At 41.6% G+C, this 18,434-nt stretch overlaps 1 protein-coding gene and 1 pseudogene across 2 annotated transcripts in view; one reads left to right on the top strand and one right to left on the bottom strand.

Annotated features, from left to right (window-relative positions):
- The window catches only part of PIGU (phosphatidylinositol glycan anchor biosynthesis class U), a 91,657-nt gene that overhangs the window by 35,008 nt on the left and 38,215 nt on the right, over nucleotides 1-18,434 (top strand). For both annotated transcript variants that reach the window (XM_059407968.1, XM_059407969.1), the window contains exons 6-7: nucleotides 416-516; nucleotides 17,413-17,510. In XM_059407968.1, the coding sequence (XP_059263951.1) occupies nucleotides 416-516; nucleotides 17,413-17,510 (199 nt within the window). The remainder of the gene's footprint in view (nucleotides 1-415; nucleotides 517-17,412; nucleotides 17,511-18,434) is intronic.
- LOC132022733 (nucleosome assembly protein 1-like 1) lies at nucleotides 3,249-5,017 on the bottom strand (annotated as a pseudogene).

The raw sequence follows: 18,434 nt of genomic DNA, 5'->3' as shown, positions 1-18,434 counted from the left end.
ACTCTGTGGGAATTGCTAAAATTTTATCATTTATGAGATCTGAAGTAATAAAAAGAACATAAGTTTTCGAGCCAGAAAGTCCTAATTTTGAATGTATTGATTAACTTATAAAACCTTGAGCAAGTTTCTTAACCACTGAGTCCCAGTTTTTCCATTGGAGGAATAATGGTGTTGCTAGCTTACTGGATCTCTATGATGATCTTCCGTGTAGCACAGGATAGGCAGTGGATGTTCAACATCTTATACTCATTGGTCCCAAGCCCATTTTGTTCTCTTTTACTTAACTCATTTCTAAGAAGTTGCCTTCCCTTGAGTTCAATTTTAGTAAATCTCTTGAATCGTGGCCTGTGGTAGCCAGGACTCCCTGGTGCTCTGACTGAGATTACTAATGCCAACATTGCATGTTTTTCCACAGCTACCTCTTAAATCCCTACACGGTCTTGTCTTGTGTTGCCAAGTCTACCTGTGCCATCAACAACACCCTCATTGCTTTCTTCATTTTGACCACGATAAAAGGTAAGGCTTCAAAGGAAAACACAAATCTCAGTCCCTGGTGTGTGTAGGGTTTTGTAATACTACTGCTGTGGATTTTTTTTTTTTTAAACCATCCAAATGTTTAAGAATATATTTTTTTAATTATACAAGTAATACGAGATTGTTACAGGAAATTTAGATAAGCTCAGAGAAAAAACTTAATTAAAAGATGCTGAAATTCTACTACTCAGAGAGTTATTGTTAATAGAGATGGAAAAAATAAACAATGGGATGCCTGCTGGGCAGTCAGAAGAGCATGAGACACTTGATCTTGGGATTGGGAGTTCAAGCCCTGAGTTGGTATAGAGATTATTTTTTAAAAAATAAATAAATAAATAAAAGTTAAAAAAACAAACAGAAAATCTGGGAAAAGGGTTATGAAAATAGTAGCCCTCTGACTCTCTTCCCATGCCTAGTTCAACTTCGAAAGAACTACTTTCTGGTGTTTGCTGGTATTTACTTCTATATATATGTATATATATATATATATGCACACATGTATATGTATATATGTATGTGCATATATTCTTTTAATTATACAAGTAATACGAGATTGTTATAGGAAATTTAGATAAGCTCAGATAAGCTCATATACATATGTATAATGTACATATATACATGTGTATATATACATATATATATACACATTTTTTAAAAAGATTTTATTTATTTATTTGACAGACAGAGATCACAAGTAGGCAGAGAGGCAGGCAGAGAGAGAAGAGGAAGCAGGCTCCCTGCTGAGCAGAGAGCCCAATGCAGGTTTCAATCCCAGGACTGTGGGATCATGACCTGAGCTGAAGGCAGAGGCTTTAACCCACTGAGCCTCCCAAGCGCCCTACTTCTGTATATATTTTTTTAGGATTTTATTTATTTATTTGAGAGAGGGAGATAGTGAGAGAAAGCACAAGCAGAGGGGAGGGGGAAAGAGAGGGAGGAGCAGGCTTCCCACTGAGCAGGGAGTCTGATGTGGGGCTTGATCCCAGGACCCTGGGATCATGACCTGCGCCAAAGGCAGACACTTAACCAATTGAGCCACCCAGTCTCTCCTACTTTTATTTCTTTTTTTTTTTTAATAATTTTTGAATTTTTTATTAACATATAATGTATTATTAGCCCCAGGGGTACAGGTACTTTGATATTTCTAAGTAAGAGCTCATATTGCTATTTCCTGAATTATAAATATTAGACATTATTTATTGCACTCCTCTAATGGGAGATAAAGATTCAGCTCTTTTTATTATCACTTCCCCTTTGCCTAATTTTCTTAGAGTAGTTATATCACAGCTTTGATTAATCAGTAGTCAGTACCTATAGTTTATGATACTGTATATATTGTTCATTGTTGGGCAAAGTAATAACTATAGTAATAACTATGATTACTTTCTCTTCTTGTATAACCTTTTCTTTTTCCTGGGGTTAATAATTAATCTTTTTTTTTTGCTTTTGTTTTGTTTTGTTTTTTCTTAGTCTTTTTGTAACAATTCCTTCCCCTCCCCCCCAGTTGTTCTGGTAGACTATCAAGTGCTGAACAGGTTTTTTTGTTTTTTTTAAATATATTTTTAAAATTTATTTATTTGGCAGAGAGAGAGAGAGATCACAAGCAGGCAGAGAGGCAGGCAGAGAGAGAGGGAGAAGCAGGCTCCCTGCTGAGCAGAGAGCCCAACTTGGAGCTCGATCCGAGGACCCTGGGATCATGGCCTGAGGTGAAGGCAGAGGCCCAACCCACTGAGCCACCCCATCGCCCCTAGTGCCGAACAGTTCAAAAAAAAATGTTTAAATACATCAAAGAGTCTTTCAGTTCCATTATTTTTCTGAAGACCTCTCTCACACATCCACCATCATGCCCCAGTCTACCCTGGTGTTTTCTGGGCCTGGTGCAAAGCTGTCATACTGGGACTTCCCTTTATAATTCTTTTATGTCATTTTCTTTCTTTCCTGGATTCCTTCTCTCTTTTGATTTTTGTTTTGCTAAGGTATTTCCTCTAGTAGTTTCCAATAAAACGGTGTATGAGGGGTGCCTGGCTGGCTCCCTCAGCAGATCGTGCATCTCTTGATCCTGGGTTGTAGGTTTGACCCCCATGTTGGGTGTAGAGATGACTTAAAAATAAAAATCTTTTTAAAAAAGGGAGGGAGGTGTATGAGACACATATTTTGAGTTACTCTTTTTTTTTTTTTTCTTCTGAAAACAGGTTTTATTCACCTCCCTACAGTAATCAAAAACCACACATGAGTTAGGTTTCTTTACTACAGTTTCCTTACTAGGTTTCTAACTATGTCACCTAAAATAAAAAACCATTAGTAATCCCAGTTATCAGTTGTGGTCTTACTGGAAATTCTTTTTGTTTTTTTAAAGATTTTTTTATTTATTTGACAGACAGAGATCACAAGTAGGCAGAGAGGCAGGCAGAGAGAGAGGAGGAAGCAGGCTCCCTGCCAAGCAGAGAGCCCGATCCGGGGCTCAATCCCAGGATCCTGGGATTATGACCTGAGCTGAAAGCAGAGGCTTTAACCCCCTGAGCCACCCAGGCGCCCTTACTGGAAATTCTTAACCATATATTTGTCTCAACAAGTTTTGTTTCTGTTTTTTAAATGAGGAATTGTCTTAGTCACTGCATTTCTAAAACAAAGTAATGAAAAGCACGGCTAGTGCAAGCAAGTGTAAACCCAGTTGAAAAAAAAATGTTTTTTTTACTTTGGTTCTTCAGGAAAAAAATTAGCAAAGCCAAAAAAAAAAAAAGTTTCTTTTAACAGTTCTGTTCACTTTCATAGCTGTAATCTAAAATATTCGTTACATGATAAAAATTACTCCAGAAGAACCAAACCACCTAGTAATAAATGAACATGTATGAAAGAATTTGTGAAATCAACAGGTCTGGAAGAAAAACTAGAGTTAAAATGCTAAGTAGAACAAATTGATCTTTAAAATTATCAGTTCCTTTCCTTTAAAAAAAGTTACTGAGTCTACCAAGAAAATACAAAAACATAAGGCTGTAAGTAAATCATAGTTGTGTTTAGACTATTACAGTGCAGGTTATCCTCAAGGCCACATATATCCTGCTTCACTGCTGCTTGCACTCTGCTGGGTTTTGATCCTTCTTTGAGTCATAGTCTGGATTGTTTTCCTTATCTTCTTCCCCTTCCTCATCTGCTTCTTTACCTTCTTCATCATAATCATCATCTTCAGGAGCTTCTCCAGTAAAGTAAAACACTAATCTTGGGATTATACACTCACGTAAAAAGTGACCAATTTCAAAGTCTGCAGCAAAGATAGCTTCAGCATTATCATCCAGATCTCCACGCTCAGGAACTTCAAGAGGGGCAAGAAAATTAAAGAAAAAGTCATTGGAAACTGTTTTGGATACACTACGAACTGTCCCAAATCCCTCGTGTTTCTGCTTCTTCTTCATGGTTTTCACAGTGACATTCGTTCCTTTTTTCCAATCTTTCTGACACCCTGTACAACCCTTAATTTCTGGTCCACCAAAAGAAAAGGGATCAGAATCATCTGGTTCTGACCCCATCCTATATGTCGTTGTCAGCACTTCATTTGTGAAATATTCACCAGGTTCAAAGTGAAATTCTAAAACAAAACTCATTGGCTGGCCAGCATCTGAGAACTTCACTTTAATATATTTCAACTGCTTCAGTATAGGTCCATCATGTTCCTGAACCATATCACTGAGCAAGTCAATGTTCTTAAACACAGTTAACCAGAATCCAGAAATTCCCTTGGGGTCTTCTTTTTCTTCATCCTTTTTCTCATCTTCAATCTTGGCTTTTTCTTTCAGCTCCTCCGAAATTTCATCCTCCTCATCTGGTTTCCATTTGCGTTCTTCTTCTGTAGGTTCCAAAATTGCATTAATGATCTCAGATCACTTATCAAATAGAGGCTGAGAGAGAACAGCATACTTTCTTTCAAGATCATGAACTTCCTCTTAGAATTTGGCTTCTACCTGTGCACATTTAATTTGAAGATTTTTGAGAGCTTTCACTCGTCTTTTAGATACCCTAGGCAAACTTCCAATGTATCCTGTTGGTGTTTCTACCAGACCATCAAGTCTTTCTATCTTTCTTTTTTTTTTTTTTTTAAAAGATTTTATTTATCTATTTGACAGACAGAGATCACAAGTAGGCAGACAGGCAGGCAGAGAGAGAAGGGAAGCAGGCTCCCTGCTTAGCAGAGAGCCCGATGCAGGGTTTGATCCCAGGACCCTGGGATCATGACCTGAGCCGAAGGCAGGGGCTTTAACCCACTGAGCCACTCAGGCACCCCCCCCCCCATCAAGTCTTTCTTGAAGGGCTGCAAGAATCTGAGGATTTTGCATCATCTAAACAGTCAGGTGACACACTTTGATTTTTGTTTCTTCACCAGTTTCTTCTACTTCTTCAACATCATCCAAATCTTGATCAGGTTCAGACTGTTCTTTGTTGTCAATGTCTGCCACGTTGTTAAGAACTCCAAATATCGGTGGCTAGCACAGGGAGCCAGATGGTCCTATTTTCAGTTATTCTCTGTCTGAAAAATGTCTTTATTCTAGTTTAGCACCAAATTAATAGTTGGGGCAAGGGCTAGAATTCTAGACCGGAAAACTTTTCCTTCAGAATTTTGAAGGCTTCATTTCACTGTCTTCTAGTATCCTGGTTGCTATTTAAGCAGTTTGATGCCATTATGTGTAATCTAATGTTTCCTGAAAGATTTAGAATCTTCTTTTTATCCTCAGTGTTTTGAAATTTTATGATGCCATGTCTTGACATGGGTCTTTTTCCATTTATTAGGCTGGGCCCCTGATAGGCCCTTTCAGTTTAGACACCAGTGTCCTTTAGTTCTGGAAGGTATTGTTTTACTATTTTTCAATTCTGTCCTCTCTGTTTTCTCTGTCCTCATGTTTGGGACCTCTGTTGGATATTGGCCTTTCTTGACTGACCTAATTTGCATATTTTATTTTCAGTGGACTTTATCTTTTGCTGACTTCCTCTTCCTTTTGGTGGGACACTACTATGTTTTCGTCTTCCAACTCTTCTACTGAATTTTAAAAATTTTAAAATTTTATATGTATATATATTTTAATCTGTTTTTATATTTTTACATTTATTTTTTAAGTAAATTCTACATCCAGTGTGGAGCTCGAACTCATGACCCCACAATCAAGAGTTGCATGCGCTACGGACTGAGCCAGCCCCGCACCCTTGATTTTTTAATTATATTTTGAAGTTCTTTGTTCATCTCCAGTTGTTTCTTTGAAGCATCCTATTATTATCTTATCACCACAATATCCTTTTTTTTTTTTTTAAAGATTTTATTTATCTATTTGACAGACAGAGATCACATGTAGGCAGAGAGGCAGGCAGAGAGAGAGGGGGAAGCAGGCTTCCCGTTGAGCAGAGAGCCCGATGTGGGGCTCTATCCCAGGACCCTGGGATCATGACCTGAGCTGAAGGCAGAGGTTTTAGCCCACTGAGCCACCCAGGTGCCCCCACAATATCCTCTTTTATCTGAGTTTTTGTTTTTGTTGTTTTTAGTTTCCATCATTTCTACAAATCTACAAATAGTCCCTTTGTCTTCCTTGTCCCCCCACCACCACCTTTTTTGTTTCCTGTTTGATTTGGGGTCTGTCTTTCACATGGGAGGGTTTTCTCTCTCTTTTTTTTTTTTTTTTAAGATTTTATTTATTTGACAGAGATCACAAATAGGCAGAGAAGCAGGCAGAGAGAGAGGGGGAAGCAGGCTCCCTGCTGAGCAGAGAGCCCGATGTGGGGCTCAATCCCAGGACCCTGAGGTCATGACCTGAGCCAAAGGCAGAGGCTTAATCCACTGAGCCACCCAGGTGCCCCGGTTTTCTCTTATTTATAATGATCCTTGGCTGTCTGTCTTTTATTTAAAACTGGCACTAACGTGTTGATTTGAGACGCTGTGAATGAGCGGAATCAGTCTTACTATAAGGAGATCAGGCAGTGGGCTGGCCTTTTTTCTTGGAGGTAACCCTAAATGTCATCATTTGTAGGTTTTCTTTTTCTCTGAAATGATTTAGTTTTTCCAAAGAGGACTCCTCCAGCGTCTTGCCTAAGGATAACCAAGATGGAGTTTTGGCGGGGTAGGGGGCTCATGTGACCAATTGCTAGAGTTGAGAGAGCAGGAATGGGGGATGTGGCTGATTACAATAGAGTTTATGTAATCTCACACTTCACCTTAGCCCATTACTGTGCATAGTATCTTCTAGATCTGTGCCTCTTTAGTGGGTGCTCTCCAGAACTGTAGTGTCGGGGGGGTGAAGTAGTAGATAGAAAGATGAGTTATGTAGGGATTGTCCACTGGCTGCACATAAATGAGATATGACCTGGGGTTCTGATTGGTCTGTATACAAACTTTCAGATTGATTTTCATTGTTTTATGTTTCCTCTATTGCATTAAACCTTATTTTGCTATAATCTCCTCTGCTTTGTTGTTTAAGACAAGTTTTATTCCTTTATTGTCATGTTAGTGAGGGATATGCATGTGATCAATCTACTGGCTTTAACAGGAAATCTGTTGGCATTTGGGGTATGTAGTTCCAGATTTTTTTCCCTCATTTTTCTTTCAGACTTTTTTTTTTTTTTAAGATTTTATTTATTTGACAGAGAGAGATCACAAGTAGGCAGACAGGCAGGCAGAGAGAGAGGAGGAAGCAGGCTCCCTGCTGAGCAGAGCCCCCCGATGTGGGGCTCAATCCCAGGACTCTGAGACCATGACCTGAGCCGAAGGCAGCGGCTTAACTCACTGAGCCACCCAGGTGCTCCTCTTTCCGACTTTTAAATACTGTTATCAATCAGCTGTTGCCACAAGACTGTTATTTAACAAACTACTCCAAGATGCAGTGGCTTAAAACAATAATAAGTCTTTACTTGATTCATATATCTTTAAGTCCGCTAGGCATCAGCTGATCTAGGTTAGACTCGTCTAGGCAGTTTGTTGGTTTCACTGGAGCTCATTCATCCATCAGTGGCTCGCTATAGTTGGCTCATCTAGGCTGGGCTCTTTCCACATGTGTGTCATCCTCCTGGACCAGGGGATTAAACTAGGCATGGTCTTCTCATAGTGATAACTGAGGCACAACGATGAACAAGCCTTACCAGGCATGCACTTTTTAAGTTTCTGGTTGCATCACACATGCTAACGTCCCATGAATAAAAACAACACATGGCAGAGCTTGTGGTGGAGACTTCCATCCTGTCCACAATAGGAAATGCAAAGTTATGTGACAAAGAGCCGGGAGGGTGGAGAATTGGGGTCAATAATATAATCTACACATAGATCAGCCATGTTTAATGGCTGCATACTATTCCATTATATGGATGAAATGTTTAGAAATTCTTTAACCAAATTCTACTGTTAAATACTTAGCTAGTTTTTCAGTTTTCAGCTATTTAAATAATACAATTTTCTGCTGTATAGTAATTTCCACACCCATGTGGAAATTATTTTCTTACAGAAATACAGATTATTTCTTACAGAAATACAGTTATTTTCTTACAGTGAAGTCCTAGCAATAGAATTATTATATCACTGGGTATGTACCTTCTTCAGGATTTCTGAAATTTGTTGCTAAATTGGCTTAAGACTTTTACTAACTTATGCTCCCATAACAAGTGTATGAGAGTCTTTATTTTGCTACCTTGTTGCTGAATAGTTTGCACACTCAGGAAATAGAAAATCAAAAGTTACACATAGAACCTTTTACTTAGAGTTTACATTTTTTACATTTTACATTTTCCTTTCTAAGGTGGCATGGGAATGACTTCATTCCCAACAAGGTCTTCCTAACACATTGTTTCTCTTGCAGTGGTCATGGGTGGTCTTTCTGTAGGCTGTTTAATTTAACTTATTATTCGTGACTAGATACTGCATAACCTGAATTTTCTTGTTCTGGAAATTGTGATCATTTTGTTAGAAACAACTTCAAGATAATGAGGACTCTTTGCTGTCTGTGAATACTCCCTCTCTCGGTCCCTGTTTCCAGAATGCCAGGCTCTGGTAGACCCATTCATCAAGGTGCCTGGCCTTCATTAAAATAAGGACTCTATGCTGCAGCCTGGCAGAAGGGATTGAGCACCAGCCTTTGGAAATGCCACTTTGAAAATAGCCAAGGGCAGGGGCACGTGGGTGTCTCAGTCGGTTAAGAGTCCAGCATTTGACTTCGGCTCAGGTCCTGGTATCTAGGTCCTGGGATCGAGCCCCATGTTGGGCTCCATGCTGAGCAGGGAGTGAGCTTGAAGATTCTTTCCCTCTGTCCATCCCCCCACATGCACACATGCGTGCATAGGTATGTACATGCTCTCTCAAATAAATAAATAAATAAATAAATCTTCAAAAAGGAAAAAAAAAGGCCCAAGTGCAAGGAAGCCTGGAACATGCAATTCTTAATCTCTGGGTCATGTTTGAGCCTCATGTCGGGTGTAGAGATTTCTTAAATAAATAAATAAATAAATGTTTTAAATAAATAAACTTTATAAATAAATAAGCCAAGTGCAAAGACAGAAGACATGGGCTCTGAAGGTGCACGCAATAAAAGTCTCACACAAGAATGTGAAATATTCCATTTACAAAAATGTCTTTTTTTTTTTTTTAAAGATTTTATTTATTTATTTGACAGAGAGAGATCACAGTAGGCAGAGAGGCAGGCAGAGAGAGAGAGAGGAGGAAGCAGGCTCCCTGCTGAGCAGAGTGCCTGATTCGAGACTCGATCCCAGGACCCTGAGATCATGACCTGAGCCAAAGGCAGCGGCTTAACCCACTGAGCCACCCAGGTGCCTGTAAAAATGTCTTTTTTATGTTTCTTTAGGTCAATGGAAAGGTTTTGTTTTGGGGGGAAACATGAAAAAAAAAAAACAACTGCGTATCCCTTTTGTGGCCACATTGTTTTTGGTTCCACAGAACAAAACCTTTTTGTTATATTGATCCAGATCTCTGTTAGATGAATGCATAGACATTTTTATAATGTTATACACACAATTTTATTTTACTTTTCTACAAGAATATTTAAGGGCACTTGGGTGGCTTAGTCGGTTAAGCATCTGCCTTTGGCTCAGGTCATGATCCCAAAGCTCTGGGATTGAGCCCTGAGCAGGGAGCCCAATGTGGGGCTCAATCCCAAGACCCTAGCTAGGATCATAACCCGATCTGAAGGCAGATGCTTAACCAACTGAGCCACCCAGGCACTCCCATTTTGTTTTACTTTTATCACTTACTTCATGTGAATTGTGTGACATTGGTCACATGTCAGTTTCTTTAAATCTAAATTTAGGTTTTTTGGGTTTTTTTTTAAACTTTTAGGAGTAGTTCATATAAGTAGTTGAAGTACTTGGTAGAATAAAAGAAATTCAAACGTGTAAAATGAGAAGTAAAAGTCTTTTATCACCCAGCCCCAGCTCCACTTCCATTCCTTGGTATATTTGTTGTGGGGTCCCAGACTTTCCCTTTTTTTGGACATTTAAGTTATTTTCCATTGTTGGCAGCTATAAACAGAGACCATCACAAGTAATAATCTGTTAAAATATGTCTAAATATTTGAAGAATTCTATTTTAGTTGGTTCTCTGAACCACTCTCTTTGAGTGTATTAATAATCTCTACCAACAGAATATACAATAAAGTTGGTTCACTTAAATCTGCGAGTCATTTTTCTACATCTAATATTTGTACCACATAATTAAATTTTAATAACATTTATAAAGGAATAATTCACTCTTTATTTAAGGAAGAAAAACAGTTGGGGTGTGCTTGGGTGGCTCAATGGGTTCAAACCTCTGCCTTCGGCTCATGTCATGATCCCAGGGTCCTGGGATCGAGCCTTGCATCAGGCTCTCTGCTCAGCAGGGAGCCTGCTTCTACCTCTCTCTCTGCCTGCCTCTCTGCCTACTTGTGATCTCTGTCTGTCAAATAAATAAATAAAATCTTAAAAAAAGAAAAAATCAGTTAGGGGACCCCTGGGTGGCTCAATCAGTTAAGCATCTGTCCTCAGCTCAGGTCATGATCTCAGGGTCCTGGGATCCAGCCCTGCATCAGGCTCCCTGCTCAGTGGGAATCTGCTTCTCTCTCTCCCCACCACCCCCACCCTACTCTGTCTCTCTCTTTCTCAAATAAATAAAATCTTAAAAAAAAATTTTTTTTAATAAAATCTTTAAAAAAATTTTTTTAAAGATTTTATTTATTTGTTTGACAGACAGAGATCAAAAGTAGGCAGAGAAGCAGGCAGAGAGAGAGGAAGAAGCAGGTTCCCAGCTGAGCAGACACCCCCCCCCCCACCCCCTAACACCCCCCACCCACATGCAGGGCTTGATGCAGGGCTCTATCCCAGGACCCTGGGATCATGACCTGAGCTGAAGGCAGAGGCTTTAACCCACTGAGCCACCCAGGCGCCCCTTTAAAACATTTTTTAAAAAGAAACAGTTGGGAGAATTCCCACAGAAGGGATATAAATGACTAAAAAATATGGGAACATATTCATCTCCATAGATAATCAATAAAAGCAAATTGGAATAACACAGGAGTGGCTTATCTTATTTTTTTTCCCCTTCAATTTGGCAAAGATTTTAGAAGATAATTGCTCAGTGCTGACAAAGGTGCTGTCAAATAGGCATTCTCCTACATGGGGAGTTGACTTAGAAATTAGTACAGGCCTCTTGGGAAACAGTTTGGCAGTAGTCTTAAGATGTTTGTACTTTTGATTTATTGATTCTACTTTTGAGAACTTATCCAAAAGCAGTGCAGAAATATAGACAAAGCTTTATGATACAAAGCCATTAACTGCAGGATTATTTATGACTAGAAAAAAATGGAAAATACTTCAAAACAGAGAGAGGCCCCTCTGCCCCTGCCCCCCACTTGCATAGGCCTGCATGTGAGTGAGAGTACTCTCTCTCTTACTCTCTCTCTCCCTGAAAAAAACAAATCTCAAAATAGAAGAATGGCTACATAAAGCACGGTTTGCCCGTATGATTAAAAATAATTGTAGGGGTGCCCGCGTGGCTCAATTGGTTAAGCAACTGGCTCTTGATTTGGACTCAGGTCACAATCTCAGGGTCCTGGGATTGAGCCCTGGGTCAGGCTCCGTCCTCAGCAGGGAATCTGCTTGAGAATTCTCTCTCTCCTTCTCCCTGTGCCCCTCCCCTGCTCATACTCTCTTTCAAATAAATAAATCTTTAAAAAAACTAATTGCAAACTATGTGAGGATACTTATTTTTTAAGGCAGAATATAAGATTGTATATTTAAATAAAATATAATCTTAACTATGTTAAAACAACAAAAATAGATAGAAAATAGATTCCTAAAGCATAACACTTGTTTCTGTAGAGTAAGCTCATGTTTCTGTTTCCTTTTCATATCTTTTTGCCCAAAATTGGTTCAATGAGCACATAATTAAAAACAAATTTACTTGATTGATAAGAAGTTAGGGATAGTGGAAGTAAACTTGGCAACTGTCTCCCCAGATTTCCATGGAGCCAGTGTCCGACAGAACAGAGTGTCTTCATTGGCTCTGTCCCCTCCCATGGCCTCCTTTGTGGCAGTCCAGGGTTGCCTGGGACACATCAAGAGCTACAGGCCAGGACAAGGCCAAGGCCATTGTATCGTGATGTCCTTTTTGTGGAGTTGGCCAGCCAACAGGTCTAAGGTCAGGGTTGATGTTATTTTAGTGGAGCAGTTTGGGTTTCACTTCAAAGGTTGGGGCTTTCGGTCAAGGGGTAGTCTGCCTTTCAGTGGCTAATTAAAATATTCCGTCCCTGTGAAATAATCTTCATTAGGCTTTAAAAAAGAAAACAAACAGATGTTAATGGTTAGTCTTGCTTGTTCACTGTTGGTGTTTGTCAATAATGAGATGTCCCAAACTAGGAATTCTTGAGGTTTGCCACCTAAGGACCCTTCCAACTCTCCTTGTTCCACCAAGAGGGTGTGTGTGTGTGTGTGTGACAAGACTTGCTTTTCAAAGATTAAGAGCTCAGGCCACTATGATGTGGCACAGATCTGGTAGCTAATCCCAGCTCCTCCATTTCCGGGTTATATCCCCTTGACCAAGTCACTTAATTGTTCTGGTCCTCAGTTTCCTTAGATATAGCATGGGGATTGAAAGGTCCCTATTGTGCAGAACAAAGATGATGAACAATGAGATGGTGCGTGTAAAACACAGCATAGTGTGGGGGAGGTACTAAGAGCTCAGTTAATAGTGATGCTGGTTATTACTCTTAATAATGCGCTCTTTTTTAAAAGATCCCCTAGGATTGATAGGGGCTCCCTGAGCCTTTTGGGGAGGACTTGGGGAGGACTTGGGGAGGACTTGGAGGACTTGAGAGGGTCTTTTTCTGGAGCTCAGCCCTGGCAGAGCAATGGCAGAACAACCATCCTTTGGCCTGAGCCCACCACTTCCATATGGGACTTTTAAAGCCCCACCCATGAGGAAAATCACAGAGGACCCTATGACAAAGCAGCCTGAGGTTTGGTCAGATTACCCCAGCTCCAAAACCTGCTAGTTGCTAGTTATCAGCTCTGTAGCCCTGGGCAAATCACAAGGCCTCTGGAACTTCTGTATGAGATAATGTCTGCCTTATAGATTTAGTGAAAGAATAAACAAGAAATATAAACTGCTTAGCATGCTTCCTTAGCAGAATCCATTCAAGAAACAGTTGCTCTGCATATCATCATTTTTATGGATAGAGATCAAGAAGGTAGCATAGTGATGTAGTTAAAGAGTGTGGGGTTTAGAATCGAGACTGTCTGGATTCAAATCCTATTATTAGGATTCATGAGTTTTGTGACCCTGGGCAAACCAACCTTTCTGTCCTTCAGTTTTCTTTTCTGTAAAATGGGAGGAGTAATAGTACCCACTTGATGGAGTTATTGGAAGGACTTAGTACATGTAAAGTGCTTACAGCTATGTCAGAACAGAGTATGTGCTCAATAAATGATCATCATCACTGATAGGGAAGGACTTACTCCCAGAGCGCCTGCCCTGTTAACAGAGCACTTGGCAAGGAACGTAGTCCATGGGCCCGCCCCCAGCATCAGTTCCTCTTTCCCAGGGATCTTGCTTGTTGCCCAGGTTCTAGTGCAACTTCCTCTTCTGAGTATCCTGTGGGATCTCAGCCCTTCCCATCACGTTCCAGTCTGTCCCACTGCCTGTCCTAGTACAGGTCACTATCTGTGACCCCTCTCTGCTTATTCCACTTGTAGACCTGATCTTCAACGAGCCTCCAGAGCCCCACCTCGGCTGCATTCCTCCTCTGTCCTGTAGCTCCACCATCTCCCTGGGCCCATATGGCTTCAAAGTGGAGTCCCTGGAGGCATTGTTACTCCAGGTCTTGCCACGGCTTGTTTTGGCCCCCACCCTGATACAAATAGAGGGTTGGAAAACATACTCAAAGCTAGATGAGTAGATAATGAAATTCTTAGTATAGCCAGGGCACATACATGTGTGACTGATTTCCTTTAATAGTCCCATGATAAGGCCGAAGACTAGGGCTTGGCCAGAAAACCTAGTATCCCAGTATCTGGGTCATCCTAGCAGATAAATAGTAGGTTATCTTGTTTTGGTAAAACTCACTGTCCTTTTGGCGTAGCTCCTCCCGGTTAGATGAGTGGGGTCCCCTAGCTCTGGTCAAGATGAGGCTGCAGTTTTAGGCATTATTTGACCCGTCATTCTAGGCCCTGTGGGTCAATGCTTTGGGATAATTGTGCAATCTCCCGCCTGACCCCTACCTGCCTGCATGCTAAGACATCGTAGATTACAGCTTTTCATTTGAAGTGTATATAAGATATATACAGAAAGTACACAAATTGCTAGTGTACAGTTCCATGAATTTTCACAAAACGATGAGTAATCAGCATTCAGATTAAGGAACAGAATGTTACCAACATCCACAAGAGTCTCTTTTGTGCCCTTTCCCAGTCATTCCTCCCTACTCTAGCCCTGTTTTTGCCCATCGAGCTAATTATAGCCCCCCTCCTCCCTGCTGTCCGTCGCCCTCCTGCCTATGCACTCACTGTTCCCTAGGACTGCTGGGCCTCGCCTATCATTGTTCAAAACTTAGGTGTCAGCTTCCCCTGATGGGCTAGCTTCGTCCTTACCTCCCACCTCCCTCCTCCCTCCGTATTTTGCCCTTGATTACTGGGTGCTCCCTAAGGCTGAAGCTATCTCAGTTACCAGTCTTCCTGGCACCCAGCACAGGCTTGGCATAGAGCAGGTTTGCACATTGCACAGTTTATCTAAAATATTTGAAGTCACCTTTCATTTTTCTCCCTCTTTTATTTTTTTTTTCTTTAAGTAGGCTCCACGCCGCATGGGGCTTGAACTTGCGACCCTGAGATTAAGGGTTGCTTGCTCTACCAACTGAGCCAGGCAGGTGCCCTGCCTTTTACTTTTCTCTGTCTTTCTTGACCTTGCTTTAAGCACATATCATCATCCCTTTGCCTTCCTAATCCATTCATCCTGCCCCTTCTAGCTTTTTTCAAAACAGTACAGCCCTGAGTCTCTTGTGGGTCTCCATACTCCCCCTCACTTTGTGCACACACACCATCCACACTGGGCCCGGCATCCCACAACCAGGCTCCTGCCTGTCGGAGAACCGCGTTTCTGCTGCCAGACCACAGGCCTCTGCCCTCCAGTAGGTTATTCCAAACTGAGCCTTCTCTGGTCCCAGCGCCCTGCCACAAGTCCTCAACTTCTCATCAGCAGGCTCAGCTGTGTTCAAGAGTCAGATTTCTTTTGTGCTTTGCCCATGTTTCATTACCTGTGTTTGGGGGGGGGGGGTTAAGATTTTACTTATTTATTTGACAGACAGAGATCACAAGTAGGCAGACAGGCAGGCAGAGAGAGAGGGGAGGAAGCAGGCTCTCTGCTGAGCAGAAAGCCTGATGCAGGGCTCGATCCCAGGACCCTGGGATCATGACCTGAGCCAAAGGCAGAGGCTTTAACCCACTGAGCCACCCAGGCGCCCCCATTACCTGTGTTTTAACACTTGCTGAGTTTTCCTTCCTCAAGAATTTGGTTTCAGCTAGACTGATGGTGATGCTCATTTAGCAATATACACAAGTATCAAATCATTGTGCTGTGCACCTGAAACTGATACGATATTATATGTCAGTTATATCTCAGTAAAAAAGAAACACTGGTTTTCTTTAATGTGCCAGGATTTTTCAAAGGGATTTATTCGTATGTATCAGTGAATGATACTCATTCATTCATCAGGTTTGCCAGGCACTGTGCTAGGTGCTGGAGGTTTAGAGTGAAGAGAGATTATTGCCCTGGAGAAAGTTACAAACAGATGGGGAGAGAGAGCACCATTAGCAAATTATTATGAGACAATCTCAGCATTGAATGAGGGTATTGAATAAAGTAAGAGAGTGGGCACTGGAATCATGAGTGATTCCATTACTTAAGATGATACATTATTTAACCTTCTGTTTCTGTACCTTGGTTTCTTTACCTGTAAAATGGGTGGAATAAAAACGGGTAGAAAAATAGAGCTTTCACAAGGTACTTGTGACATTTACTAAGGGCTTTTTTTTTTTTTTTAAGTCCAGCATTGTTCTGGATGTAGAGGGTAGGCACCTGGCCTATCCTATAAGTGACCACCATTAGCTATAATCACTATTGTTATCCTCTCTGCTTAGGCTTCATAGTGGAAGTAACATTTCAATTGGCCACTGGAGGTTGCGTCTCCATCAGAGGGGCAAGGAAGGACAACTTGGGCAGAAGGAATAGGCTGAGAACAGAATGAAACAGACACAGGAATGAAAGGTCATGGTGTTTTCAGAAACTAGGGAAAGGGCCAGAGTAGCTGGAGGATGGGGTGAGTGTAGGAGAGCAGTGAGAGGCGAAGCTGGAGAATTAACACCCAGAGAGCGAAGCCTTGTTTGCAGCTAGAGTTTGGACTTAATCCACTAGATGAAATGGAAGCATCAGAAGCATTTAAAGAGGGGTTTGTCACAACGTAATCTGTGTTTTAGAAGGGTCCTTCTGGTACTTCTCTGGAGAACTAGATGGGAGGAGGCGCGGAGAGCACTGAGGAAAGAAGCAACAGGTGATGAGAGCAGGGACTGCCTCGGTGGGTGTTCCAGACGTCCATCCGCAGGCTGTGATGACTGCTGGAGGGAGTGTGGGGGCCAGGGCAATGTTGATGCCACTTACGGTAGAGAATAGCAGAAGGAACAGGTTTTTCATTCCAAATGATTTCATCTAAAGAAGGAAGACTGCTTCTTCCCGACCTTGGGAGGAGGTGTTCTGAAACTCACAAGTCCATTCGATGATGCTATGAGCCGTTTCTTCTCTCTTGGGCCTTATAGATAGTCAGCTGCTCCAGACAGTAATTACTGATCTGCGGCAATTAAGGGGGCTGTGTTTTTTTTTGGCTCCCTGGCGTCTCCCGGGAGAGAGAGGGGTGAAAGTCACGTGTTTGTTTTCCATACATTTGTAAGAATGGATGGAGTTGGACCGTTAGCCTCCCTCCTCCACCAAAGGGCCTCTTCTCTCCCCATCCCAGTCTCTGCAGAAAGTCATGCTCTGGGATCATGACCTGAGCCGAAGGCAGAGGCTTTAACCCATTGAGCCACCCAGGTGCTCCTAGGCCAAAGTTTTGTGAAATCTTTCTTGGTCTGAAAATGTGAAGGAAACATAATTGAGGTGTCTTAGGTTGCTAAAGGTAAATAGTTTGGACTTACTCAGATTCCTTTCATGGGAAATCAAACAGAGAAGCTCTCAATGTGTGAGTTTGCAAAGTGTCTTGTACACAGGGAGACACATGACAAGAACTTATTTGACCAGTTACGAAAAGTTTCTCGTTTGGGGGACTTGCCAAGTCTAATCTTGATTGCTGAGGCTGAATTATTGCCTATGTTTATTTCTTTTTACAGGTAGTGCCTTCCTCAGTGCTATTTTTCTTGCCTTAGCAACATACCAGTCTCTATACCCACTCACCTTGTTCGTTCCAGGACTCCTCTATCTCCTCCAGGTAAGCACTTGCTGGTCGGAAGCCAGCACTCAAGTGACATTTAATACCTCCCCTGGTCACTGCCTGCGGGAAGGAAGGGCATGGCTCAGTTAAAGCAGTGGGACTGGGTCCCTATCTCACATTTACTTGCTTCTACTTGAAAGCATGAACAAAGATACTTGACTAACTTGAAACAAAACGGGCCTTGTGACCATTAAGTTCCAATTATGCGTATCATTGCCAAGGTCTGAGCGTATTTCATTTTACATGTTTGTAGTTGGGATCTACCAACCATCTTGCATTCTCCTTCTCTCCTCTAATATTCATAGACCCCTCTCTGAGCTCATTTTTTAAAAATTAACATAAAATGTATTATTTGCCCCAGGGGGACAGGTCCGTGAATCATCAGTCTTACACAATTCACGGTGCTCACCGTAGCCCATGCCCTCCCCAATGTCCATCACTCAGCCACTCCATCCCTCACCCTCCAACCCCCCCAGCAACACACATGAACTCCTTTTGTTTGTTTGTTTGTTTTTTTTAAACTTCTGTATAAGGATACTCACCTTGTAAGGTTTTTCTAGGGATTAAATGTAGTGGGTGTCCCTCATGCAGTGCTAATAAGACCATGGTGGGTGATCAGTACCTAGTAATTGAAGAATACAGGTTGCTGGTGTTTACTGAGAACCCACTGTGTCTGGTACTCTACTGAGCACTCTGCAGGCATCATTTCATCTCAGCCTCATAAGAACTTTATGGGGCAGGTCATATTATTAGGCATGCGTTCATCTAATATTAGCCATATTAGACACATGAATGGCAACTGAAGTGTTGGGCAATGTAGTCACTTGCCTAAGGTGACATGGCTGGCAAGTGACAGTGCTGAGATATGAACTCGGACAGCCCGATGCAAGAGCCTGCCATCGGTCTCTCTTTTCCACGTCA

Source organism: Mustela nigripes, chromosome 7 (genome assembly GCF_022355385.1).
Source record: "Mustela nigripes isolate SB6536 chromosome 7, MUSNIG.SB6536, whole genome shotgun sequence".
NCBI lineage: Eukaryota > Metazoa > Chordata > Mammalia > Carnivora > Mustelidae > Mustela > Mustela nigripes.
The sequence above is the reverse complement of the archived record's forward strand: the minus strand, read 5'-3'. Positions and strand labels throughout refer to the sequence as shown.